At 35.3% G+C, this 27,290-nt stretch overlaps 2 protein-coding genes across 3 annotated transcripts; one reads left to right on the plus strand and one right to left on the minus strand.

Moving 5' to 3' along the window:
- Positions 1–2,036: 2,036 nt before the first annotated feature.
- Positions 2,037–7,589, plus strand: emc9 (ER membrane protein complex subunit 9). 2 transcript variants are annotated; one of them, XM_030122776.1, is made up of 6 exons: positions 2,037–2,219; positions 3,181–3,383; positions 4,188–4,264; positions 4,446–4,515; positions 4,731–4,825; positions 6,844–7,589. In XM_030122776.1, the coding sequence occupies exons 2-6, from the start codon at positions 3,189–3,191 to the stop codon at positions 7,022–7,024; spliced, it is 618 nt and encodes a 205-aa protein (XP_029978636.1). In that variant the 5' UTR covers positions 2,037–2,219; positions 3,181–3,188; the 3' UTR covers positions 7,025–7,589. The 2 variants fall into 2 exon arrangements, with proteins under 2 accessions (XP_029978636.1, XP_029978635.1); XM_030122775.1 differs by having other exon boundaries at positions 2,038–2,219; positions 3,168–3,383.
- irf9 (interferon regulatory factor 9) lies at positions 7,365–26,318 on the minus strand. Its single transcript, XM_030122773.1, has 10 exons — positions 26,246–26,318; positions 25,846–25,926; positions 24,131–24,253; positions 20,194–20,374; positions 17,150–17,280; positions 15,512–15,596; positions 14,017–14,076; positions 12,549–12,938; positions 11,545–11,657; positions 7,365–10,438 (listed from the first exon to the last, which is right to left on the minus strand). The coding sequence occupies exons 2-10, from the start codon at positions 25,900–25,902 to the stop codon at positions 10,301–10,303; spliced, it is 1,278 nt and encodes a 425-aa protein (XP_029978633.1). The 5' UTR covers positions 25,903–25,926; positions 26,246–26,318; the 3' UTR covers positions 7,365–10,300.
- Positions 26,319–27,290: the final 972 nt, after the last annotated feature.

The raw sequence follows: 27,290 nt of genomic DNA on the forward strand, positions 1-27,290 counted from the left end.
GTCTTCTTTACTGCTGAAATGGAGATAAAGGCACATTAATTCTACTTAGATTCATTTAACATACTTGTATCAATGTGCATTCAAATGCATTTCTGAATTGAATTTTTTATCCTAACTATTCTTTAATTATTTTATAGAACAAACAAATCTGCTTCTAATTGTACATTTAGATTGAATCAGGTGAAAATTGTTTATGACTGTTTTAGCGGGTACAGACATGGACATATTCCTTGGTATTCTTCCATAAAAAGAAGCATTAACAAATATATCTGAAAATGACAAAATTTAAAGGCATCAATCATTGATTATTCCATGTTTAACACATACCAGACATTTCTTTTCATTTTTATTTCAACTTGATATTTTACAAAATGAACCAAAAAATAAATAAATGAAAATGACATGGAAAAAAATTGTACCCTGAATTTTTGTTGCACAACCTTTTGCAGCAATCACTACTGACAAGTGATTACGGTAATTTGCAAGATTTCTGCATCTGGTAACAGGTATTTTTAGCCCACTCTGTCAGAGTTAACTGCTCTAGTTGTCTCAGGTTTAACCCATAAAAACCCAGTGTTACTTTTGTGGCAGTTCCCAAGTGAATTTTTCTCTACATTCAACCCTCCTTAAATGATTTATCACCACTTATTTTAATATTATCTTCTGTATTCTGTGTTTTTCAGTGCAAATCTGGAATTTTTCTATATTTAATTCACTGATCATGTAGATGTTTATAAAAGCTCAGACTAAAGTTGAGGGTTATTATATTAGAAACAGAGAAAACTGAAGAAAAAGTGACTTTTTCAGGTAAATATATCAATAACTGAACATAAACCAAGTGTGTCCATCCACTGTCATTGATCCAATTCCATGGGTTTTACTGGTGAATCAATGTTGTAGAAGATGATGGTGTTTCCACATTCACTGCGGGGCCTGTGAACATCCAAATGGGTCATATCTGATGACCATGAAAAGATAAACTGCATTTTGCACCTATTATTTATTTGTATTGATAGGATTAATGGATCAACAGGTATTAAAGATTTTACATCACTAGATGCATTTAGTCATAGATGGATGTTTGGGTCTTTATGGGTTAAGGGTTGACTTCTGCACAGTACATTTTCCAGATCTTCAATAGGATTATGATTAGGGCTCACAGAGGGCCATTTCAGAATAGACACGTTTTATGTTCTAGCCATTCATGAGAAGTGCTAACTGTATTTTGGATTGTTATTCTGACTGGTAATTGAACATCCTGTGTGCTGAATGAGGGAAATATCTAAAACATGCAGGATACCGGCCCTCGAGGGCTGGATTTGAATACCCCTGATCCAGGGTATGAGAGCATGTTTTTTCTAAATCTACTGTAGTTGCTGGGTATTCATACAGTCTGATAATAGTATGAACAGTATTGACAATGTGATTGCATCCACTTGTCTGAAAAGTCTTTCAACATTTCTGATCTGTAAGATGCAAATGTGTTTCAAATATTCCCTTCAAAATCATTATATGGGTCATTACCTAATATGTAGGATGTTGGGACAAGGTCATTATGCTGTGGGACTTCTAGTTACCGTTCTCCTGGAGAGGGTCATTCATTGCAAAGATTCATAGATAAGTAATTTTAATCTGTAATAGTTAATAGATCTATTATAGATTTTTAGGGACTTCTTTTAATATTACAATCAGGCATTTTGTTAGTAGCTCACAAAGGAGGTCATAAAAAATAACTTTGGTCCAAATACTGTCACTCTTTCTGTATAAATCTTAACACTAAAACATTTGTTTAGGCCATAATGGGGTATTTAATAGCATTTAATGGTAGTGTTTTGTAATCTAGTTTAAAACACGGTATATTTACTGTATAACAAATGTCAAGTGTAAAATGTATTTTCGTACATCCCATCCACTTGGGGCGCTGTCCTGTAAAATGTTAATGTGATGTTAGGCAATACCAGAAATGACAGGCAGCTTCTTCCTCCAATCGGCGTGCAGAAGAGCAATTCATCCGCCAATAGGATGATTACATTTAACACATAGGCGGGACCAGAAGTAGCCATTCAGTTGGTGCTTATGAACTGTCAGGTGAAATCCGTTACAGCCTTGATTAAACCCAGAAACGGTCTCAAAAGCTGAATGGACGATAGTGTTCATCCGTCGTGAAATACATACTTTGTCTGTTGTGGTTCAGTTGGCTGCATTATTTTTCCCTTCAGGTAAGAGTTAAATCAGGTCTGCTTGGTCTGCTAGCATGCTAATGCTAACAGTCAGGACAGCTGGTTTATTTCCCATTCAGAGAGGGTTGTCTTCGTTTTTGGCGAGATTATTATCAAACTGCTTCTTATGTTTGTGGAAATCATCTTTGTCTTTTTTGTTAATCACAGTCTGCTTCTTCTCTTGCGTTAGTCTTCTCTTGGAAAAGACAACAGGAAAGATGTACTCACATAAATTTAGAGGCTTAAAACCCAAAAGGCTTGTACTGTAGGTGTGTTTGGCGTTTTAGTGTTTATAACTAGTTTCATGTAATTCATTCATTGAATTCGTAAATTTGGTGCTTTCCTCACAGGCTTTTGTTTACTTGGATGTAAAACTGCCGTGTAAAATAAGATTTAATTGAAAGTATATCCATGATTTTTCTCATAGTTCTTTGTTTTCTGTAAATTAATCTTAGTCCCACATAAAGTCTCAAATACATGTAGGTCCAAAATGAGTCCTTAATAGGTTCATAAGGCTTCTTAGTTTATCTTTTCCCTTACCAAAATATGGATTGTAGTAGTCTAACTACTAACCACATTATTATATAAAAGCTAGTTCTGCAGTGAATCAGATATAAATGTTTATGTGAATGATTTTGTATTATCTTGTTAAATTGTGTTCAGATGATCTTAAAAAATAGTAAATAATACAGCTGTTGATACCCTGATTTAACAAAAAAAAATAAAAAAATAATTCTGCGCTAGTAGTATAATATACACAGGATTCAGAAAGAGAATTTCAGCACATTAAAAGGGAATTATTTGTTCTTACAATGTTCATGTATTGTGCATGTAATTTCCTTGCTGAAGGAGTGAATTAATACTCCAATCCCCAAGTAACGTTGTCAGTGTGGCTATTCATAGTGTTTGCTCTGAGGAGTTCATTAAAACCTATGTTATTACTTGTAGTCTGTGTCCACAGTTGCCATCATGGGTGAGGTGGAGTTATCCTGTCGGGCATACGTGAAGATGTACCTGCACGCTTGTCTGTTTCCACGGTGCAGCATCAACGGACTGCTATTATCGTCTAGCTCTGCAGGCGGTGCTGTTTGTGTGACAGACTGTGTACCACTGCTTCACTCCCACCTGCCTCTAGCTCCCATCACTCAGCTGGCTCTCACACAGGTACAGCATTGCTCAGGATATTACTGACCATTTCCCTGTTGGCATTTGTGTTGATTGTTTGGTGTGAGGTGGTCTTAAAACAGTCCAAGTTGTGTTAAGTCCAGCTTGATGTTCCCATAAAATCCAGCCTCATCAATAGCTGACCATCTTGGATCAGCCAAATCGTTAAATCCAGTGAAGTGAATATTCTCAGCAATCAATCATTGTGATTTTTCCAAATCGAAACAGGAAATGACAAACTATTGTAAGACTGTAATATAGTGGATTCTGTCTGTTTAGTTCTGTCTGAAAAGAGGTGATGAAAGTGCTGCTGACTAATGTTAATGAACAAGGAAAGGTGTTTTTTCAGCTGAGTTTTGCTCAGTAGTTGTAGTGCCCTCTAGAGGCAGGATTATTTCAATCAAATATTATTAGATCTATTATTCTTTACTTTTCTTCTCGGAGTTACACAAGTTAAGAACCCAGTACTCAAGTGAAGATGCCACAGTATCCACCAAATCTTCCAATTTCATCATCTAACCTGATTCTTACTGTGGAAACAAATCAAAACAAATCTCAAATAGAAGTTAGTAGTAGTCATGTAAATATTGACCCTGAAAAGTCCCCAGTCCAAACTCTTAGTCATACTGACTTAAAAAGTCTTACACTTATGATAGATGTGAGTGGTCAAATGTAAGCAGAATCTGGAGGCATCCCATCTTTACCAAAAATAGTCACATTTTATGTTTTTCTTCACCAAATAACAAAGAAACCAAGTACTCTTTCTGTAGTAATAGTTTAAAGTGACACTCTGTCCTGTTTCAGGTTGATGTGTGGTGTTCACAGACTCAGCAGAGGATTGTGGGATACTATCAAGCCAATGCCTGTGTATCAGACAGTAGGTGAGTTCCTGTGTCTCTTCAAACACTCCTTCAGTTTAGATGTATATGTGGGGTGGCCTGGGAAACGAGTGGTGAAGGAAAGTGATCTGCAATGTCTTTAATGTAAGTCTGTGTATAATGTTCTACTTAATCTTTATTATTCAGAATTCCTAAACTGTTTAATCTGCCTCTCTCACAACAGCCCAACACCATGTGCACTGAAGATAGCTGATAAGATTGCTGAGCAGTTTGACAGTGCAGTTTTGTTAATGGTAAGTGTAGAAATGAAACAGAGGCAATATATTATAACAAAGATATCTTAGATACTGTTTATGTTCTGATAAATGAAGCATCAGGCAAAACTAGAAGCTCTTTTAAGATGTCACTTTCACCAAAAAAACTCCCTTACAAGACAATATGAATTATGGTTTCACTCTTATACAATAATAATTTACTTTTCACTTTTTCAATTCACTTTTTCTCACAGCTTGATGGCAGCAAGATGTCTCCAGATTACCGTGTTCCTCCCATAGTGATGTACGAACGCAAAGATTCACGATGGACGCTTAAAGACAAACACATGTAAGAGAATTACAACTTCACCTTAAAGACACACTGAATTATTCTGACCCAGGCTGTAACTAAACTGCTCAGATAAATGAACACAATGTTACTTGCGTAAAATTAAAACATACAATTAGCATGCAATGTCAGTCCAAATGGATTTGAGGTAGAAGTCTGCAACAGATGTAGGATTACCAGGTTTTAAGGTAAAAATGTCAAAGATCTATTACTTTTTGTTGTTGTACTGATGGTCATTACCTTGGGCTGAACAAAATTCTAAATGGTATTTGTAGACATTTTGCAGACTAAATAATATTTATGATGAAAATGATGAAAATCCTTGTTGGTAGCATTTCTGGTCATGATCAGAGAACAAAATTTCCTATAATCATCACAAACTAGTTCTTAATGGAGATAAGTCTTAATTCATGTAGAGCTAGATATATCAGCTGTGATAGTCTCTCTCAGAATCTGGAATTTTACTAGATGAAAAATGTAACCTTTAAAAAAAAATTGGATTAAACTAGTAAGGTATTTAAGATGGAAAAAAATTCTTACTCTGTATTTTAGAAGGAGTTTCCCCAGTTATGGACTACGATGATATTTTGTCATCTGTGCATTTTTCAGCAGCAACTTTTAAGCTTTTAGATATGGTTGCAGGTGTGGCTGTTTTAGTAAATGTAGAAATTCCAGAATAACTTGCAGAAAAATATAAAGTTTGTCTAATTTTTACCCTTAGAGGACTGTGTTTTTACTACATGGAGAATATAGAGATGGCCACCTGTGTGAAAGTTTGTGCCACCTCCAGCTTTAAGTTGGGGTTTTCATGAAAAGTATGTTTTTAACTAGCATTGCACAGTTGCTGTATTACACCACTGTGGGGTCACGGTAATTTTTGACCAAATGGAAATGATTCTCCTATAGTGGAGGAACAAGCCTTTTTTAGTAGGCTTCCAAAAGCAGACTGATCCCTGTTCTTTCTCTTCAAGACCTCTAACAAATGTTTCTAAGTAGGTGAAGATAACAGTATAATCAGGAAAAAAAAAAAAACAACATGTATAAGAGACCATAAACATATATTCCCTGTTGTTTCTACTTGAAGTAGTATGTTTAATAAAGTAACAATAAAACATCAGAAATGTAATTAGTCATATAATTAACAGAACTTCTAAAATATATTTGTTACACAAAGGATGAGCCAGTTGAAGGACCACCTCTATCATGTTGGCCCAGGAAAAACCCTGAATAATTTAACATTTTTGTTTACATTATATTTCATTTGCTTCACTTATCCTTGAGGTCTAATTATTTTGGTGAATTACCCGTGTCTGTTTTTTTTACTTGAATATATTGTAAATAAGACTTCTACCCACTAAATTAGAGATTCACTGACGATCACTTGAATTTTTTTTTTTTTTTTAAATGACATAGCTCAACAATTTTTTTTAATGTTTATTCACTTGTATGTATTTAGTCTAGACACAGGAGTCTGAGTCCTCAAACCAGTGGATTTCAGTGATTTTGTGTTCATCAAAACTTACAAATATGCTGTTAAGATGTTACAGGGTTAGAAATTAAGGAAACTTTAATATTTATACAGATCTCAGTATAAATCCAAACCCAAATATAGTGTAAAATATGCTGTAGCTTGTATTTATGCAGCCTAGCATGTGAGGAACATGTAGTGTGACTTTGTGAGTTTAGATAAAATCAATCCAGTTACCAGATTAGTCCAGCACCACCGGGCCTCAGCCTATGTGGAGGGTGGGCAGCATCTAGGAAGACTCTGTCAACATCTATTATTTTCAAAAGACAGAGTAAATTATTTTCCAGTCATTCTTCAAGGTGACAGGTTTTCACTGTCTTTGAATTAATCTGAGCTATTTCCGAAACACCATCATTCAGTCTTAAAAGCTCACTGAAGAGTCTGATTATATGTGGGATTTTGTTTTTGAATGAGACATCTTTAAACGTCTGGGAAAGTTTTGTGAGCTGTCAGTGTTGAACTCTTCTCCCTCTGGTGTGTCTGTGTTCAGGATAATGCTGAGACAGTGGGAGGAGACTCGGGCGATAGCCGGTCAGATGATGGAATCTGGAGATCACATGCAGCTGGTGGATTTTGACACCCACTTGGACGACATAACTAAAGACTGGACCAATCAGAAACTTAATACTAAGATAGCAGAGCTGGCCTCGCCGGCCAATGGGAACATCTAACCTGAGACCTAGCACCATCAGTTTGTACTAGTCCAGCTTTATTTATGTTCTGACCTGTCGTTCCTGCAAAAATGTTTTTTTATGACAAATCAACACAAACACAGTTTAGGAATCTGTTATCCTTTAATGCAATTCCTTTGACTGAACAGGGACGTAGTACATGCATAAATACAAACATTTACAGCTCGGTAGGTCTCTGCAGTCTTCCACTGCCCCAACACCCTCAGTGTGCCTTGTGGTCCAGCCCAACACCTTGCTAATATAAAGGAAAAATCCACCTTAAAAACACTAACACTATAAAGCATCTGTGGTATTTCTGGTGCCACTTTGGATCTGATACTTTTTTAAATTGACTTATTAATGGGGTGGACAAAATTAAAAGGCCCTGTGGTTCATTCCAGTTTTTTAAAGTTTGGTGATTTAAGGTGGTAGTATGTTAGGCAGATGCTGCCTGAAAGATGTATTTTTGATTGCAAGAAGGAAAGAAAGGTACCATCAAACTTCTTTAAAATTTGGTTAAATCTTAGGATTTTTTATTATTTTTAGCCAGAAAATAAAATTAATTGATTAAAAAAACTATTAAAAAACTAACTTATTTTTTGTCATTTGAATAAAAAATCATGTAAATTCTAGAAAAACACTGTGCTCTGTCTTGTTATCAAAATGTTAATTAGTAACCCCACAGGACAACATCAATACATCCTGTTTATTCTGTTTTTCAGTTTCTGATGCCAAATGTTTGTCATTTTTAGTAATTCCTCTCTGAGTGGCTGGTGAACGTGAGTCAAATTGTAAATATTCAAGAGGAAATGTATAAAATGACTCATCTGCCAAAAACAGGAAAACTGCAAAAGCAAACAGGAACAGTGTTCACATGCACCATTAGAAACTCCATAGTACCACCTTAAAAATCACTCAGACATAAAATAAAACCCTAATCGTTCACTGTGGGGCATCTTTAAACGACTGTGTTTCTGTAAAACACTGATCTCAAGTTTACACTCTTTCTGTGCAGGATATTTCTGCACAGAAAGACAAAGTGGCTACACTCTTTACATGTTAGTTTCTCACAGAATATCTCCTAAAATGCACTGAATGCTCCTTGTTGATTTCTGTTGGAGAAAGTATAAAGTTGGATTTTTCCTTTGACAGTCCTGACTGAGCACTTCTTCAGACCCACAGAGTGCATGTTCTGTCACGACAAAAGTGTAAAACTACTTTTTATTATCTATTAAAATACAACTATTAACCACCTATGTAAAGTACTGATGCCTGTCCTTCCATCCAACAAAAACCCAAGTTGGATTTGATGAATTGGAGTGCTACTAAAATGAAAAACCAAGGTGATCTTACTAATCTACTGTGGTGTTTTCTTACAGATTTAACTTTACATATCTGTCCCTTTCACAAAGTTACAACCAGAGTACAACACATATGTAGTTGAAATATAGCTGTGTGGTGCTTGTACAGAACAGTGGTTCCCAACCTTTATTTACACTTTGTAACCATGTCCGTATTTCTCAAGCATATTCAGGAACACTAAAAGCGTTATGTAAAGTAATCTTTGAAGGCTTATATACTCACTTTTCAGTGTGTGAGTCTTATTAATCCAACTACATAATACCAAAGGTGATATGTACAAAAACATGATTGAATTTAGTAAGCCTCAGATTAATATTTACAGCCCGTTGGTAAATATGACTCAGATTCTCTTGTTCCGCGTAGTGTAATCCAGATTTTGTTGCTGCACAACAATAGAATGAGCAAGCTCTCAATTACACTGAAATTTCAGTGTTTAGAGATATTGTTTATTCTGCAGGGTGAGTCACTGAGCCTGTTTACATGACCATAAAAATGTGATAACTGGGGGTAATCGGATAATTGTAGTAATCAGATTTGATACGTGTACATGCACTTGAAAAATGTAATAACTGAAAACTCTGGTTCAGTATGTACATAGTGATGGTGGACTCAAACTTCCTGTTGTCTTCTGCTCCCGTTTGACTGCGTACCTTCAGTTTTCTATGATTTTATTTGTTTACACATGCGCAGACGTAAAAGAGCGAAACGTACCAGATTAACCTGTATTTATGCAGGAAGACATCGGAATATTGAGGAGAAATCCAGGCGTGTTAATCGGATAACTGCTGTTATCTGATTAACCATATCAGATGAACCTGTATACATGATCACTTGAATAGTTTGGTAACTCCAGAAATCAGTTAATGATCGGAGTATTGGTGTGCATGTAAACAGGCTCACGGTTGCAAAGCTGAGTTTCTTTCTCCTAAATCTGTGACTTTGTGATGTCATGAGAGGTCACATGTCACCTCTACAGACAACAGTATTTTTGTGTTACTGTGAAATCACCTCCTGCAGCTGTAAACAGGGGACTCCCTACATTAGGATATTTAATATTTTTAATAATGCATCTAGTTCTCAAATCAAAAGTGTTTTCTTATAGGATGTTTGACAAATGCAATTAGTTGATTGTAATGAATCTGAGTAATTTTTTTTTTTTATGTTAAAAACAGCCGAATGTTGTTCAGCCTTGTTAATTTTCAGTAATTTGTGCAATAATTTTTGAAGTGTGGACCAATTCAAGACATTTGTAGCATTGGGAAATATTGATCCACTAACTATTTTCCTAATCCTAACAACTAATTGAACATGTAAAACAAAATCAATGGAAACTCTCATAATCGCAACCCTATATTGATCCAGATCAGCCATATTTTGCACTTGTTTTATTGCAAAAAGAAGTCAAAGCACCAAAATTATCCAGTTATTCACAGGAAAACTGTACAAACGGAAGACAGTGAACAGAACAGAGAACTCTTCTATCCTATAACCAGGTTGGGAACCACGTACTTAGATGAACATGGATACAGGCCTTTTCAAAGAACTGAATGAATATCACATTTTTAGATAAGAGGTGGTTTACATGTAGTGCATCTACAAATGTCTCAATTTAACAAATTTTTCAATTCTAAAAAAGCTTTCACTCTAGGAGATTTGATCTCCTGACAAAAAGTGCAATAGTATTGGCAATTTAGGCTGTGAGATGTGTATGTTTTGTTGTGTTCCAGCTGGGCGACAGTAGAAACTTTAAATGTTCTAGTCTGTTTTTCAGGAATTATTTGGGTGATGTCAGTTTGGATAGAACAGCTGTAATCTGTCGCTCAGCACTTTTTCAATTGTTTTGGGTGTAAATAGAAGATGTCTTATTTTGAATAAAACCCGTCACGTTTGGACAAAGTGCTCGGTGAGGTGACCTCAGCCCTCGGCCACGGGGACCAGGTCCAGTGTGATTTCCCCCTGTGGTGACTGACTGGCCAGAGACTGGAGGAAGCCGATGGATTTCAGAAAGGACTCGACGCTCTGGACCTGCTGCTCGGCCCACGGTAAAGTGATCTGCACAGGAAACGCATGTAGGTATGTAAGTATAACAGGCATTTTTACATGACAGCGCTGTTTTTAATTTCTAAATGTGTCATTCCATGTTTTCCACTGTAGTATGTGCACAGAACTGGAAAGGTTTTTATTTATATTTGACTACAAATCAATTAAGTGTTAAACTAAAGTGTGATTAGCAGACAGTGCTATAATGATGAATACCTCTACAGCACAATCTTGGTACCAAATGGAAATTATAACTACGTGTATGTCAGGAGGAGAACATTTTGTGCTACTTTTGTGGGCAACAGTTAACTGTGCATAGGTTGAAGTGACTAATTTAGCACCAATCATGACAATTACAAGCTAAACACACTTCCAGTTGTACTTCTAGTTCTATTCCATGCCTTTGTAAACCACAATTACTGTGCACAAACCTTCCCACAACAACTCACCGCCTGCATGATAACGCAAATTCAATCAAGACTATTTTACATTTTTGATGACAATGGAAAGAATTCTGTTTAAAGTCATGAGTTATAGCTCTTTGTGAAGACTATCTACTGTGTCTTTTTGAGATCTTAACACATTCAGATCAGATGTGGCTTCAGGAAATAGCGGGATCGTCTCAAAGTGGGAGGTTTACAATTTAATCTCAGGTCATGTTTTACTCCCAGTGGCTATTTCACTTCCTCATTTGAATGAATAAATAAATAAAAACCAATAGTGTTTACATTTCTCATCCAATCTCAGTGGGTCACGAGATATGGTGGTTTTATCCAGAAAAAATGCAATTACAGGATCTGTTTAAACCAGGCGTGTATGGTGAATATGTTGATGTTATAATCCAGTAATGAATGTGTACGTCTATGTAAGAGTCACTCCAACTGGCCTTGATTATAGCCCATACACTTATGCTTAACTGGCTATGTTTTTAATGTGACTGACTGAATAGCACATAGACTAAAAGATATGTGCAGAAGTAAAAGCAACCAGAGTTGAGTTTTTCTTTTACATTTTCTTTGTTTCACTATAGTCCAAACTGAGCTCTCTGTTTAAACAGTATCTCATCTTTTGTTTGACTGTACAGAGCTGTGATAGAAGGATGAGGATGTGGTTTTTACCTGAACAATAATGAGCTTACTGGATGGGTCTTCAGTGTTACTCAGCTCTTCTCCAAAACACAGTGTGATCCCACACTGAGGACGTTCCCCACCGTTGAAAAAGGAATTCAGCTCTGAAGAGAAGAACGCACAGTGAGTAAAAACCAGTACACATATGGATTAGACCTGATGTACCTAAAAGGCTTTTGTCTCCTTGTATAGTGATTTAACTGCTTAAAAAGAAGAGTAAAGAAAGACTCAGAACTATTTCTGTGGCAACTTCTAAACACATTTTTCTCATCACATTTAACCATTCCTAAATGATATATCGCCAGTTATTATATTATCCACTGCATTTTGCCTTTTTCAGTGTAAATTGTATATTTTCCTATATTTAACTCACTGATCATGTAGACATTCATAGAAACTCAGTGTAAATTCAAAGGTTATTTTATCAAAACGCAGAAAATTGAGGAAAATGGGACTTTTTCAGCAAAATATATCATTAAAGTAACATAAAAACAAGTGTCTCCAACCACTGACACTGATCCAGCTCCATGGGTTTTACTGGTGAATCAATGTTGTAGAAGATGACAATGTTTTCATGCTCACTACAGAGCGTCTGAATGTCCAAATGGATCATATCTGATGACCATGAAAAGACAAAAAACTGCATTTTACCTCAATTATTTAATATATTGATAGGAATAATAATTCAAGAGTTAACATTTTAGAGAAGTAGATACTTTTGGTCACTGGAGGTTGTTGAGGTCTTTAAGGGTTAAGGTAGATTTAGAACTTTCAAAGATTTTTCTGCGCATATCATTTGGGTTGAAATGTATTTTCTTAATTTTAAGCTAAATATGTGAATATAAATCAAATTTCTTTGACAAAAACCTATGAACATTAGGGTTTTCATTTTGAGGATTAAATGAGAGAAGTTTATCGATGGAGTTGATGACTTGGAACATAATTTTTCTGTTTTCTGATTCCTGTCACTGTTCTCCATCTCTGCTGTTACTCACGTTGTTTGAAGATTTCTTTGCTGAACAGTAACACCGGCTCCGTCTTCCTCTCCATCTTGTGCAGCCCCGTTGAGGTCGTGTGTGGCCCCATCCAGAACACCCTTCCCTGGCAGAACCTCTTCCCGTAAACCCCCTGCGGCGTGGAGGTGAGCGCCACGCCTTTCTCCATGAAGGGCAGCAGTGTGAAGAGCGCCTGCAGCTCGGGGCCTGGGGGCAGCGACGTGGGCGGCTCCGGCAGCAGGATACGAGGGAACCGGCAGTTGAGAGCGGCGTGCGTTGGGGCGGTGACAGACGAGGATGGGTATGTTATCCGGACGTCACTTCCCTGGATGTAACGACTGACGATATTGTGTCCTAAATAATGAACCACTACGTTGAAAGAATCCTGGTCTGAAATGAAGAGGAGGGGGCAATTAGTTTAAAAAAGATATATTTTACCTCAAAACACCAGATAAACCTACAAAAAAGTTTACATACTGTAACACATGCTTCACTTTGACATATAATATTGTGCAAAAGTCTTTAGCTTTGTTTTTGCCAAATTGTGATGAGCAACATATTTATTTCTGTCTTTTTTCTGTCAGAGCAAAAAATATGGGGAATATGCACACAGAATTAAAAAGACATGAAAATCAGAATGAAATAACTTCTACAGGCTAAAGTCGGCATTTAATGTAAGCTCTGTTCCCATGATGAAAAGTTCTTCCAAAAATAAGAAATATCTGACATGATGAATGAAACCTGATCTAATATCTTTAATGAAATTGTAAAAAAGTCTGAAGATGATGAGATTTACTCATTTTGTATTTAAATATAGATGTCATCCCACAACTGTGAATGTTTTTTAGGTACAATGCAGGTTTATTATTTTTGCAGGGTTGAAATGAGAATACATATTTAATTCTCATTCTCTCTTCTTCAGATATAACAATAAAATACAGGAAATATATACACAGCCTTAAAACACACAGGCAAAAAGTCACCATTAAAGTCACTATTTAATGTGACCCCTGACCCTGTGACAAAAAGCAGCTCAAACATTTAGGAACATCGGACATGTGTTGAATGAAACCTGATGTCAAAGACAAAAAATTAATGCATTAGGTGTTATATTATTCAGTAAATATCTCATTGTCTGAACAAAAGTTACAGATATTTAAGTGCAAAGACAAGCCACACTAAATATTACCACTGTGGTTTGTAGAAGTTCTTTTACCTTGAAATTTAAATATCTAAGTATTTTTAAATATTTCCAGTACATACTGGTTGTATCTTAAAACAAATTCTGAAAATTGCACAAAAATAACTTTGCTACAACAACAAACCTAATTCCAACTTAAAACATTTTCACAATACTGTATAAGAAAAGCAAAATAACTGAAAATGGTTGGTTAAAAAATAAAGAAGCCATTTAAAAATGCACATGAAGTAAATAAACCACTAAAATAATCACGTTTTGTTTTTTTACCTGCTGCTGGAGGGGGGACGCTCTCCTCGATCCGTACATCCAGAGTGATTTCATCAACCACTGCAGAGACAAGAGTTTAAGAACTGATCACAATTGGTTGAAATAATGTCAGGATAATCTTTCAGATGGACTGACAGAATTTATTGATCCTGAACTGGGAAATTGTAGTGCAGCAGTAAAAATAGAATACAACAATAAAATAAATTGAAGAGCAAACACACTAGACATAATAAATTAGAAGTAAATGAGAAGATATGACTTTTAAAGATGAATTTTGTAAACATTTCAGTAAATGTAGTGAGTTCAGTTCTGACAGATGACACTATAAAGCTTTATTTTATTGACTATTATTGGCAGTAAACAGCATTTCGTCTGTGTTTCAAACTGAAAAATATGGAAATATTACTTAGAACTTTTGCGTTAATGATGGGATTGTTTATTGAAGAGAAGAGACTTTAACTGTAGAATATGTTAAGTAGCAGCTAACATTATTTTATTATACCTAAACTTAGGATGGGTGATGAAACCAAGGACTAAATGTGTCTTGTGGCCAAATTATTAAAAAAAAACAAAAACCCAAAAAACAGGAGTATCGATAAGCTCCTGTACTATTGTTTTAATAGCAGTACTAATTCTAAAGAATCTGTAGACTGTGGGTAAACTACAGCACTGCCAAAGTACTGATGAAGAAAAGGTCCAACATTAAGTCATATTCTTAAAAATAATGAGTGAAACACTAATCCTTTGCTGTAAATAATTATTTCTTTCACATTACTATAAAAACAAAATCAGAATCTATGATAGTAATTACTTCAAAAACAATGTTGTTGCCCTTTCCTTATAAAAATATTAAGTACACCACCAATTGGGAGAAAAAAGCAAATCAATAATTACTAAAAATACCGTATCAATAAGTGTAAAAGTCTATAACCTCTAAAATCATCTGTAAACAGAGGTGGCTAAGAGATCATAGTGCTGACAACTCAGTTTGTGTTTTAAGAGTTTGACGATCGATGCTTCCATTACATTATTATACATTTATTATTAATACAACACCAGACTATGGAATCTCACTTTGATCATTTGTTATTTGAACCTGATGCTGATATTGTCTTGCACCACTCCCATCTCTGTCGACAAAAATATATAATAAATAACCCACATCCTGTTTCACTACTAGGCACCGTGCATGATGCAATATGTTCCAAAACTACTTAAGAAATTTGTTTTATTGACTAAACTCTCCTTATACTTGGCCAACAATTTAAAAAAAGTCAAGTATTTTCAGTTTTCTCTCGGCTGCATCAAAGAAAAGTATCCAATCAACACACCTTTAGAAGCTGCAACCTCCAAGGTTTATACTGGAAAAAGAAAGTGTCGACGGAGGCTGCACCTGCATCGTTTGTATGATCTTCATAAATCTAACGCCCACATGTCTGATCGATTAGGGCTAATAATGAGATAAGCAGGTACAGATGAAGCAGAATAAACTCACCGTCTGTTGGAATGGTGGTGACGATCTGAACGGTTTCTTCTGTTTCAACGGGGATCTCACTTGGCAGTAAAATATTCTCCACAAGCTGAGAAACAGAAATATGTTCAGTCGAAGAACAAAATGTGCGATCAGTTGATTACAGGTCCAGAGTGTCATATTTAGTGTTTATCTTTAGTTATCTGGATAGTAAAGTGTCTTGAAAATGGATGACAACCAGCATAAAATAGAAATAAGAAGAATACAGAAACACAAAAAGGCTTATTTGTAGATTACATATAAATGGAAACATCTTTAGCTTCGGCACTTAGATCATCTTTAATCCTGCTAAACATTACACACACAAACAGTGCTGTTTCTGGGTCATTAATATAGACATAAAAAATGCAATATTAATTTTATTTATTTATTTTAAGTTTATTTCAAATATGCAACAAGACAAAGTAATCTTACTTAGTCCTTAGAAATAAAACGGGTATTAAGAAGTCATTGAAAACAAAAAAAAACAAAAAAAAAAACAAAAAAAAAACCGTATACATATACATGACTTCATTTGCACATTCGAAAAGGAGTGGGAGGAAGTAAAGCTTATTATTATTAAACTAACATTTAGTCTTTTAAAAAAATATCCCAGTGGTTTTGCACAGCCATTTTCTATCAAATGTAATGTTAAATGAATCAGCATCAGAATCTACACAGACTCTGAGCTGGATCAGCAGAACTCATCTACCAGAATAAAATAACAAATGGACCTACCCTAAAATTATTTTTTGGTGATGCACTTTCAGAAAAACAGGACAATATGTCACAATAGGTCTCATCTTTAAATTACAAAAAATAATATCACCTCACAATAGTATTTACAAGAGCCATTTAAAGAGATACATACAGTGTCTGAGAAATCACACCTTTGTTTTATGCATGTGTCACTAAAAAAAAAAACACACATTTTAAATCCTCAACTGAAGTTTGAGTGAAGCTAATTTGGTTTTTTACTAAGTTACAGAAGCAGAATGCAGCCTTTCATGCAGTACTATCAAATACACTATTGTCCATGAAGTGGGAATAATTTTGTTTCCACATTCACATAGGCTATTCCTATTTATACACATCAGTAATCACCTTTGCCCAGGTGCAATGATTACATACCGAGTCCCAGTTACACTTTATCTATCAACAATAAATCATGCTGTCACAAACATTTCATGAGAAGAGGTAAAAGTATTTTATTCGTACTGCGTGAAAGGCTGGCATCCATTCTGTCTCTTTAAGTAACAAAACGTATATTAACTTATGTGTTAATTTTTTTTCTCATTTGATCATTTAAGATTTGTTTTGTCTTTGAAATGTGAATACTTTTGGAGACCTTGATACTATCTCCTGTGACCCGGGCTTTGTTTCAGAGAAGAACTGTTTAGGGAAATGGACTGGACTTATTTGGCTTCAGGATAAAAGAAGAAGAACTCAGGAAGTGAGTCAGCCTCATTCTCCTTAAACTGAATAAAGTTTTTCAGCTTTCTGAATGACTACATGAGACAAAAACAGCAAATTTAACCAGAGGGTGCCTGTTGTTTTAACTAAATCACTGGACTTCCTGCTGTAAATCTTTCGGTAAGACTTCAGACTGTGTTGTGAACTCACCAGCTGAGATGTGACCTCCTCCTTTATCTGTTTGACGGGGCTCATGTCGCTGCTCTGACTGGAGCTGCTCCTCCTCCTCTTCGACCTCTTGATGATTTTCTCTTTGCACTTTTTCTCAGGCTCCACCACACCTAAACATGGAGAGAAAATGGCATAAAGGCTCAGAAACACAGAAGGAAACACTAAACCACAAGAGATAATGAATAGATAATCGAACCACAACTATTAAATAGAATAGAATAGAATAGAATAGAATAGAATAGAATAGAATAGAATAGAATAGCCTTTATTGTCACTGTGTGTACGATGAAATTAGGAGTGCTACTCCAGTCAGTGCAACAATATTAATAAAAACCAATATGCCAGATAATAAAAATAGAGCGAATATGAAATTACAAAAACTAAAAATATGAAAAAAAAAAAAAAAGAATATAAAAATTTACAAAAACTAAAATAAGAATAGAACTAAAGTAGAATAAAATAAAAGTAGACATAAAATATGAATAGACACTATATTAACAGTATGTATATCTATGAAATTATTAAATTATATTACATTGCAGCTGTTTTGATGATTACTAAATGGAGTTTTTAAAGCAAAACTACCAATAATTCTGCAGGTCACAACTGCTTAAATGTGAGAAATGGATGTTTTTAATTTTCTAGAACTAGAAGTAAAATAAAGATTTGTGTTTTGATTCATTGTTTTATTAGTAAGTCTTTGTAACATCCATATATTTTGTGACATATTCCTCAAAAAATAATAAATTATCAAAATAATAATCAAATTACATGATAATAAAGTTCTGTTGTAATTCTTTCCTATAGACTGATTTATTTACATTAATGTCAGTGCATGCCAGCTTTGAGAGGATAAATACGTTTTTTTGAGGAATGCAGGACTTTTATGGAGGCAAAGTGGAGTAAATCCTCCCAGAAAACAAACTTGTCCCAGTTATTGTGTTGACTTTTGCTGAACTTACTCCCCTCCAGCAAACACAATCATGCAGCTTCTGTTTCATAACTCAATCTGTTTTATACTTTGTGCTTATTGTATTAGTTTTACTCGTTTCCAGCTCAGATTAATGTCAGGAAGCGAATCAAACTGTTTTTAATAAGGCAGATTTCTCTTATACAGCATTGAAATATTGTTATGAAACTAAAAAACTGTGATATTTCACATTATCAGAGGGAATGCACCAGGTGGACTTTGGCCTCTTTTAACCAGGTCACTGTGTACATTAAGGTCTGGTTGCTTTATTTGTGCAGAAAAGGTAAAACACGTAACACAAAGGTTGTAAACCTGCAATAAAACATGTTAGACATGGAAACATAAAGCAGCAGAAAACGGAAGGATATCATTATAAAGCAATCAGGAGTTTCATTAAGAAACTGTTCCTCTTTAGTTGATGTTCCTGTGACTTAAATGTGCAAATGCATCAGGTGACAGGGTGGAGAGTTTGCAATAAATGCATTGTTTCAGAACTGTTAAAAGGAATGGACTGGACTTAACTGGCTTCAGCATAAATGAAGAAAGCCTCTGTAGCTAATGAGTCAACCTCAGTCTCCTTTAACTAGATAAAGCTTGTTTTCAACTTCCTGAAACACTAGACAAGTCAAAAAACAGCAAATTTAACCAGCCAAATCAGAGCAAAGAAATGGCTGCATCAGGTGACGATGCTGAGTTTCCTATAAATAAGTCCTAACAACAGGGAGGTATTCAGAGCAAGAAGCAGAGGGTGGATGTGGTTAAATGGGTAAGACTGAGCAGAGTGATTTACTGGATGATAATGATGGGCTGCAGCTGCGAACAAGGAGGGCTGGTCGTTGCAAACAAGATTACACACACTCACACACGAACAAACCCAGTCTGCAGAAATTACCAAGGCCTGAACAAGTAGAAGCAAGATTGTATCTAATGTTTACAGTGAAACAATAGTCGACTTAGAAATATATGAGGACATCTGTTAACGGGTAACGCCCTGCAGAGATGAGTCAATTATTATTATTCAGCTGAAAAATAAAGTATTTTGATGATAATTGATGAATGTAAGTTTAATATATAATCCCCTGGTGGATCAATAAGATTCATCTGTATCTGTAATAATTTTAATAAAGTGTAAAACATATTTCCAGCTTCTTCAAGTCAGCCCTAAGTTTTGCTATTTTTTGTCTTTTCGTCCTGTTAACAAGCATTTTTAAGACATAACTGTAGTGATTACAGGAGACTTTATTTCTAATACTTTTATTAAACTACAAATTAACTGACAACAAAATGGAAGGAAGAAATTATTCAATTTTGGTGGTGATGGGGGGGGGGGGGGGCTTACCCCCACCCCCTAGGCCTAATCACCACCAAAACTTAATCATTTCTTCCTTGTGCCAGTATCAACATTTCCTGAAAATTTCATGAAAATCCATCAATAACTTTTTGAGTTATCTTGCTAACAAACAAACACGCACGGGAGGCAGATATGTCCTGGCGGAGGTCTGCGCTCTCTGAGTGCTTTTCTTGTTTTTGTTTTTATGATCTTGTTCAGTACATTTTCCTTCTCATTCATTTGCATTTTCTCTAAATGGCAGACAGGCACTAAATTGACTGCACTACACGTACTTCCCTTGGTTTTTAAATACATTTTTTTTCTTTTTTTTCATTTTATTGTTACAAGCATCTTTACCATATTTACAAGTGACAAGTTCCCATTTTATGTATGTGTGAAGAAAAAAAGAAGCTAAGAGACGAAGGAAAAAATAAAGATGGAAGAGAAAGTAAGAAAAGAGCAGGAAAATCACTTACAAAATGCAATGAAATTATAGAAACTACATCAATGTTGCCACATATTGCAGTCGACTGAGTCTTTTTCTTTGTAAAGTGAAGCGTTCCCAGTCATTTACTCAGTTTTTTCCTATCAGTGATGAGCAGTGAAGTCTAAGCAGTAATGGTCCTTGATCTCACAGATCCAGTAAAAATGCATAAACCCCATGTTTGGTGTACGTAGGCCTGTACTTGGCCGTTTGCTTGGCCATGTGCTCAGCTTTCTCACCCTGCTCGTTGATGGGGACCAGTCGGTAGACCTTGTAGGGTTCGGAGATGTCCAGCTGGGCTCGCTCATTCACTTCCTTAAACTCTGGGCTTTTGTTGAGGGCGCAGCGCAGACGGGTTTTCCACGAGGCCGGGCTGTCCTGCCCCGCTTCTGTCAACTTCCCCTTAAACTCAGCCCAGGCCTGCGAACCAGGTTACAATGAGACCAGGTTTAGTTCAATATTGTGGGTAAACCTGCATCACTGCACAATATTACAAACATATAAAACACATGCTAATAAGAAAATAGTCCCTATAATGGTTATTGTAGATAGTTTCTTAGTTCAAATGTGATTAAAATGAGGCTCAGGTCTATTTTTTTCTTTATTCCTCAGACAAAAAATACCAGCTTTTCCATTTAGAACATTTCCTCCACTATGTTTTAGTCTTAAAGGGTCACATTCGCACCTTTTTACAAGCCAGAAGAATTTAATGAACCTATGAATTGTCTTCAGATTTCAACAATCCAAGTGTTTCATACAAAGGTTTTCTGTAATGTCAGACTAATACTATCCTAAAATGTTTGTATTTTGTAGATGTGACAGTGGCTGGTATCCATATACCCCCAAAGGTTTACTTTTTCATGTGAGATTCAGTGAAAAAATTAATATTTTTCTAATTATTGACCAAACTGTATATTTTCCATGTCAAGTGCCAATCTCCCTCTGAGAGTTTAATGTTCACCTGCTTTCCATTTCAATATTACACACTAATGATTTCCTTCTATTACATTTTTGTAAACAACTGTGCAATTTGGAGACAATCCTTGAATAGGTTTGCGTACCTGAATCTGATACACGTCACTAACGTGTTGTGCTGACAAGTGTTATTTAATCTTAATCAAGAAAAATGTTGTAGGTGGACATATCTGTCAAGATCAGGTGTATTTTTATGACGCAGAACTGAACAAAGTGGATTCTAAAGGTTAAAGTCACTGTTTAATGTGACCTGACCCCATGACAAGAAGCAGCACAAACAGAAACATCTGACATGTTGAATGAAACCTGGTATAAAACATCAGAAAATGTATGTAATAAATCTCATATGTCTGAACAAAAGGGTTAAAGACGTGTCAAGTGCAAAGGGAGGTCAAACTAAATACTAGAAGCTGTTTTTTTTCCTGAAACTTTAGTTTTTCCTGCTGTACATCCTTCACATACAGCATATCAGATGGGGGATCTTAATACAGACTGATGAATGCACATATGTATTATAATTTACTAAACCAACAAACCTAATGTTGGTCTAGTACTTTTACCCAGTACTGTATTATTTTTTTCCAGTTACTTTACAGCTGTAATTAGCTTGTTTTGAGCTTGTTCTCGTGGTCATTTCACTCTCATTTAAACTCGACTTGGATGTGAGTGATATGCAGATTAAGAGAAGCACCCAGTGTTATTTTTCAAAAAAAAATTTCAAAAATGTATTGCCGTGAGGTTAGTTTTCCTGAACCAAATGTGTATCATGAACCACCGGTTGATGCACTGAGCGTTGTTTATCCAGTCAAACATGTCTGTAGTTAAGATTCAAAGCGTTTTATCATCATGTGTACAGTAAAGAAACAAGTTTCCCTGTACAATGAAAATCTTACTTTGCCGTCCACACTGAATGCCAAGAGAATTTGAGATGTATTGATTTGATTTGATTTAGTGATATATTCCGAACATGCAATAAAATTTAACATATATGCGAAACAAGCAAAACATACATAATACAAATATCAACAATCATAACAATCTTAGACAGAAGAACAACACAGTAGTTCCATTTACATGCCCGAAAAGGGGTGGGAAGAAGCGCAATTTATTTAATCTCACCCCCTCTCTCTAAAATATTATTAATAATATACATGTCCTTCTTCCTTTTCTGTTACTCCTTTATATTTATATATCTATTCACACACACACACACACACACACACAAACAGACTCATTCATCCATATACACATGCATACGTTTATACATATACCCACAACATACAAGTACACATACGCGCATACAGATACACATATAATTTTTTACCTATGCATTTCTTAGTTGTGCTGGCGAATAAATAAACAAATAATAAATAACTCAAAGAAAGAAATATACTGTATACATAAACAACAGTGAACATATGGTGACAATTAATAACCCTCATCCCTATATCTTGTGATAAACATGTTCTTATAAGTGTATGTATAAAAGAAAGAAATAGAATAATTTAATTAGGAAATTAAAACAAACAAAACAATGCCATTTAACTATGGCATGAAAAAATATAAAAAAAATACAAACTACTATTACTAAGAGAAAAATATAGATTTACATGAATGTACAATATCTGAGTAGTTGTGCAAACTACCAGAGATAAATAATATGTTAAATGTGCCAGACTTTCAGAGATGAACAGTATAATATATGTGCTGTTATTGAGTATTAGGTGCATAAACATTAAAAACAACAGATTGGCAGATGTACCTTATGTGATGCTGAATGATCATTACACCTTTCACCTTTCAAACTGCACTTCTGTCAGTCATGTTCTGTTTTAATATTTATCTGTGATCTGTTTCCTCTCTCCTCAGTTCCCATTTGCTCTGGGAAATGAAGGGAAAGATGAAGATCCAGAAGGGTGGAAAGGTACGCTCTTTCACTTCACCATGATGGTGATTTCTGAAAATCTTTTAATTTAACTGTTGTGTTGAGCTGAGTGTCACTGGCAATTCCGTTTGTTTTTGTAGTTTTGGTAGTAGATTATCCTATCTCACTGCGACATCATTTTACAGGCGTCTCCCACTTTCTCCCCACATTTGCATCCTTGTTTTCTCTGGGGTGATATTGTGTTAGATTAAATGTACTTCCTCACTTTGCAGTTCAGTGTTATCATCTCTTTGAGCCACTAGTGTGAGAACATAACCCATTAACATGTGTTCTGAGTGAACGCGTCTGTTTACACCGAGCATTAAAAAGCACATGTTGAGTGATCTATTATAACTGGATCTGACTGTCTGCAAATAACCAAGGTAATCTTTAGCCTAAAGCATAATTTGTGCATTCATTTCAAGCCAGACAGGTTGGTTTTTTAATGGTCTACAAATTTAATTGACTTCAGCCATAGACCTTAAATATTAATGTGACAGCAATGACTTGTATTTGTTTTTATTCTCTCTTGCATGACATGACTTTAGTGATGATTCACTCATAATGCATCCTATCAGGTTTTTGCAAACCTCAGATCTTTTGAAAATACTTCAAATAGAATAGAATAGGACTTCATTGGCACCGTTACAGGAACAATGAAAATCAGTTCAGTTCTGTTTCTCTTTAGCAGCAAAAAACATAATGTGCATACACTTGAAACCCCTCCGCCTGACTTGTCAGGCACACTACTGCCACCCAGTAGCCTGACTTATCAGAGCATGCCAAAGTTTTTGGACAGATAGACGGACGGATGGATGGATGGATGGATGGATGGACAAACTGATGACAATACCCTGCGGCCAGTGTGGCCAAGGGTAAAAACCAACCAAAAAAAAATTAAAGTGCAAAGAAAGACTGTATTAAAATATCACACAAATTGTACCAAAAATATTGTAAGGTAATATAGGATATATAAAGGTGAAATTGAAAACAAGGTGTTTGATTAATGATATGATTATTGCGCTGAGGTTGGGTGAGTATCGCACATTCATTCAACTGACTGTGGTGGTTACTCACTCACTGGGGGGATACATATGATGTAGTTACTGCGCTACTCAGAGCATGTAGTCCTCAAAGGCCTCCCAGGACACATTGCTGTTCATCCTGCTAAAATACTGGATACCCTGGACTGCCTCTGAATGCCTCCTGAGTGTCTAATATTAACACTAGACCCTAGCAGAACCTTACATGTGTGCTGTTTTTTTTAGGTGATTTACCTTGAAGATTGCAGCGTCCTCGTCTTTTCTGAAGTCCTGCTTCCCTGCATGTTTCCACGGGATACGAAACATGGTTTTGGCCTCATCGTCCCACACCAGCCCTGGGTATTTACCACTGCTGACCTGCAACAGCCAAACACAAAACAGTATGTCAGTATGTTTTATCCTCTTTGCATAATTTATTGTTAATTCTGAATCAACTTCCTCCTGAAGCATGAGGAAAGCATTTGTGTTTGTTTGCATTTCACTTATTTCCATCCTATTTGTAAGTACATAAAATATGGAAATGAATATCTGGCTGTGCGACGTAGTTCATCAAATAGCTCAACAGGACATTAGAATACAAAAGAGGGATTTACTGCCACATGCAATAGTTCTCATATTTAGCTTAATGCAAAATAACATTACTAAAGTTGACTTAGTCCAATATTTGGCTCTAAAACTACAGAAAATAGAAGCAAATTAAACAAACAAACAAAAAAAAATCTCAAATTGTGCAGTTAAGGAGTAAAAGTCATAGTTTAATCCATTAAAATACACCAGATTTAACCCTTTCATGCACAGTGGTCACTACAGTGGACAGTTATTCTCCAGCTGTTCTCTTGTATATTCATGGATTTTGTTGCTTTAGTTCCGTATCAGCCAACACAGTGGACACTTATGCACCATCCCATACACTGACATTCATACCATTACTGTAACTTTGCTGTTTTTGATAAACCTAATCTGCATGAGGATCAAAACACAGTAATGTCCCATCAGAGAGCGAACTTTAATTGATTGCCATTCCAACATTTATTTCAATATAAAGTAGCTTCTTGTTTTGGATAATCCCTTATTGTCCAACTAAAGCAAAAATGAATTTAAAAGTAAAAATGTGGGTCATTTAGCAACACTAATCTGTCAAATTGTCTCTAAAATGTCCCGTCAGACAGATTTCAAATGCCATGTTTTGACCCACTAACATGTTTGAGTGTAAATCAATTGTTAATTTTTATTAGACTGTAATTAACAGTTTATTTTGCATATTATCTCCATGAAGTGTAGTAATAACTAGTATTAAGAGTATGTTAAAATATGAGAAAACATCAGATTAGCAGCATTAAAAATGTTTTTATTATTTCATAGTTTTCACACAGTATATCATTTTGCTTCTAAAATCAAATGCATGGTGTTCACCTGAGTGGACATTTTTGTAACTCCGTGAAAGATGGATCACAAAAATTTCAACCGCATTGTTTTTTCATGCCTGAAGAGGAATAAAAACACTCAGGAAAAAAAAAAATCTTGATTAAGGTTCTGATAATTCATGCATGAAAGGGTTAAAAGAATAGCATATTTTTTACAATCTAAATGTAAAAATGATAGCTACATCTAACAATTATTAATATTACTGACTAATTAGATGCATATTTACTCAAATTATAAAATGTTTTGTTGGTAAAATATTGAATGGCATGTAAAAGTGAGTGGAAATTGATATATTCTTTTGCATAAAACCACAATTTGTTAATTTTCAGTCCTATTTGAGTTGAATATGTGACATAAAGTGGACAATACCACCCAGTAGGGCAGCAGCAGCAGATGATGTTTTGCTCCTCTGTGTTCTGTCTTTCCCTTTCCTTCTCTCTCTCTCCCTGACTTCCTCTCCCCTCCCTTCAAACCTAACACACTCACAATAACACACAAAATACACATAGTGAAAACACACACACCTGTTCGACAATCCAGGAGCGCAGTCTCCTAGAGGAGCGCACTTTACCTGATGGCATGGCTCTTTAAAAGCTGTAAACACACTGAGAAACAAACAAACAAACACATAAATAAATAAACAAAGGCAATCAGCATCAGACACAGAACACAACTCCCGCATATTTACAATTACATCACCTCTAATCTTATATTAAACAACAAAAACAACACAAATAAACGCAACGCAAATACGTTTTTTTAAGCGTCTTTTTGGACTTTGAGTAAGAACATTATCATCAAAACTCACACCCGAAACACTATTTTTAATTTAGCGAAGAGACAAAAATAAACATAGTGATATATTTAACTGAAAAACAGACACAAAGGTGTTAAATAAAGGAAGTGGATTTAGGTTTCGTTTACCGTTCGGTTGCGTTTCCTTCGCTGCGGCCGCGGACTGACTGAGGTCTCCGGATGAGCTGCAGGTCTGACTCCGCTGCCTCAGAAAAGACGCTCCTCTTCCCCGAAATCACGTGGTTTCACAGAACAGAGGAGCAATGTGTCCACCAGGGGGCGACAGAGGCACAGAATACTGTTTAGACAGCAAACAGGGCTTTTCTTTTCTTTTTCTTTCATCACTTTTCTTTAGTTATTACCCCACCCTCCACAGGGGAGGCAGGGGGTATTGTTTTTGGTCCTGTTTGTTTGTTTGATTAACACTCTAGCAGCAAAACTCTTGGTTGAATTCATACCAGTTTTGGTTTATAGACTGCCAGTGACCCAGAATATATGTCATTACATTTTGGGAAAAGTACAGCAAAGTTTTAAATTTTTATAAATATTTTAAATCCTTTTTTCCCCATTTACTTATGAGGGGCAAAAGTTTACGTGTGTAGCAGCTAAACTATTAATTGAATTCAAACCAAATTGACTTTATAGATTGCCAGTGACCCAGAATAGATCTCATTACATTTTGGGAAAAGTAGGTCAAAGTTACAATTTTTTTTTTTTATGAATTTTTAAAATCTTTTTTTCTCATTTACTTATAATGAGCAAACTTTCAAATGTCTGTAGCAGCAAAACTCTTGGGTGAATTCATACCAAATTTGGTTTATAGATTGCCAGTGACCCAGAATAGATGTCATTACATTTTGGGAAAAGTACATCAAGGTTTCAATTTTTTATAAATATTTTAAATTCTTTTTCTTCCATTTACTTATAAGGGGCGAAATTTCACGTGTGTAGCAGCTAAACTATTAGATTAATTCAAACCAAATTGACTTTATAGATTGCCAGTGACCCAGTATAGATCTCATTACATTTTGGGAAAAATAAGTCAAAGTTACAATTTTTTTGAATTTTTAAAATCTTTTTTTTTTTTTTTTTTTTTCTCATTTACTTAAAATGAGCAAAATTTCAAATGTCTGTAGCAGCAAAACTCTTGGGTGAATTCACACCAAATTTGGTT

This window comes from Sphaeramia orbicularis, chromosome 20 (assembly GCF_902148855.1).
Source record: "Sphaeramia orbicularis chromosome 20, fSphaOr1.1, whole genome shotgun sequence".
NCBI lineage: Eukaryota > Metazoa > Chordata > Actinopteri > Kurtiformes > Apogonidae > Sphaeramia > Sphaeramia orbicularis.

Coding starts and splice junctions, on each gene's coding strand:
- irf9 (XM_030122773.1), bottom strand. CDS start 25,902: ATGCCATCAGGTAAAGTGCGCTCCTCTAGGAGACTGCGCTCCTGGATT. Junction 24,254..25,845: donor GCTCCTGGATTGTCGAACAG/GTGTGTGTGTTT, acceptor TGGCTGTTGCAG/GTCAGCAGTGGTAAATACCC. Junction 20,375..24,130: donor AGGACGCTGCAATCTTCAAG/GTAAATCACCTA, acceptor CCTGGTTCGCAG/GCCTGGGCTGAGTTTAAGGG.
- emc9 (XM_030122776.1), top strand. CDS start 3,189: ATGGGTGAGGTGGAGTTATCCTGTCGGGCATACGTGAAGATGTACCTG. Junction 3,384..4,187: donor CTCAGCTGGCTCTCACACAG/GTACAGCATTGC, acceptor GTCCTGTTTCAG/GTTGATGTGTGGTGTTCACA. Junction 4,265..4,445: donor GCCTGTGTATCAGACAGTAG/GTGAGTTCCTGT, acceptor CTCTCACAACAG/CCCAACACCATGTGCACTGA.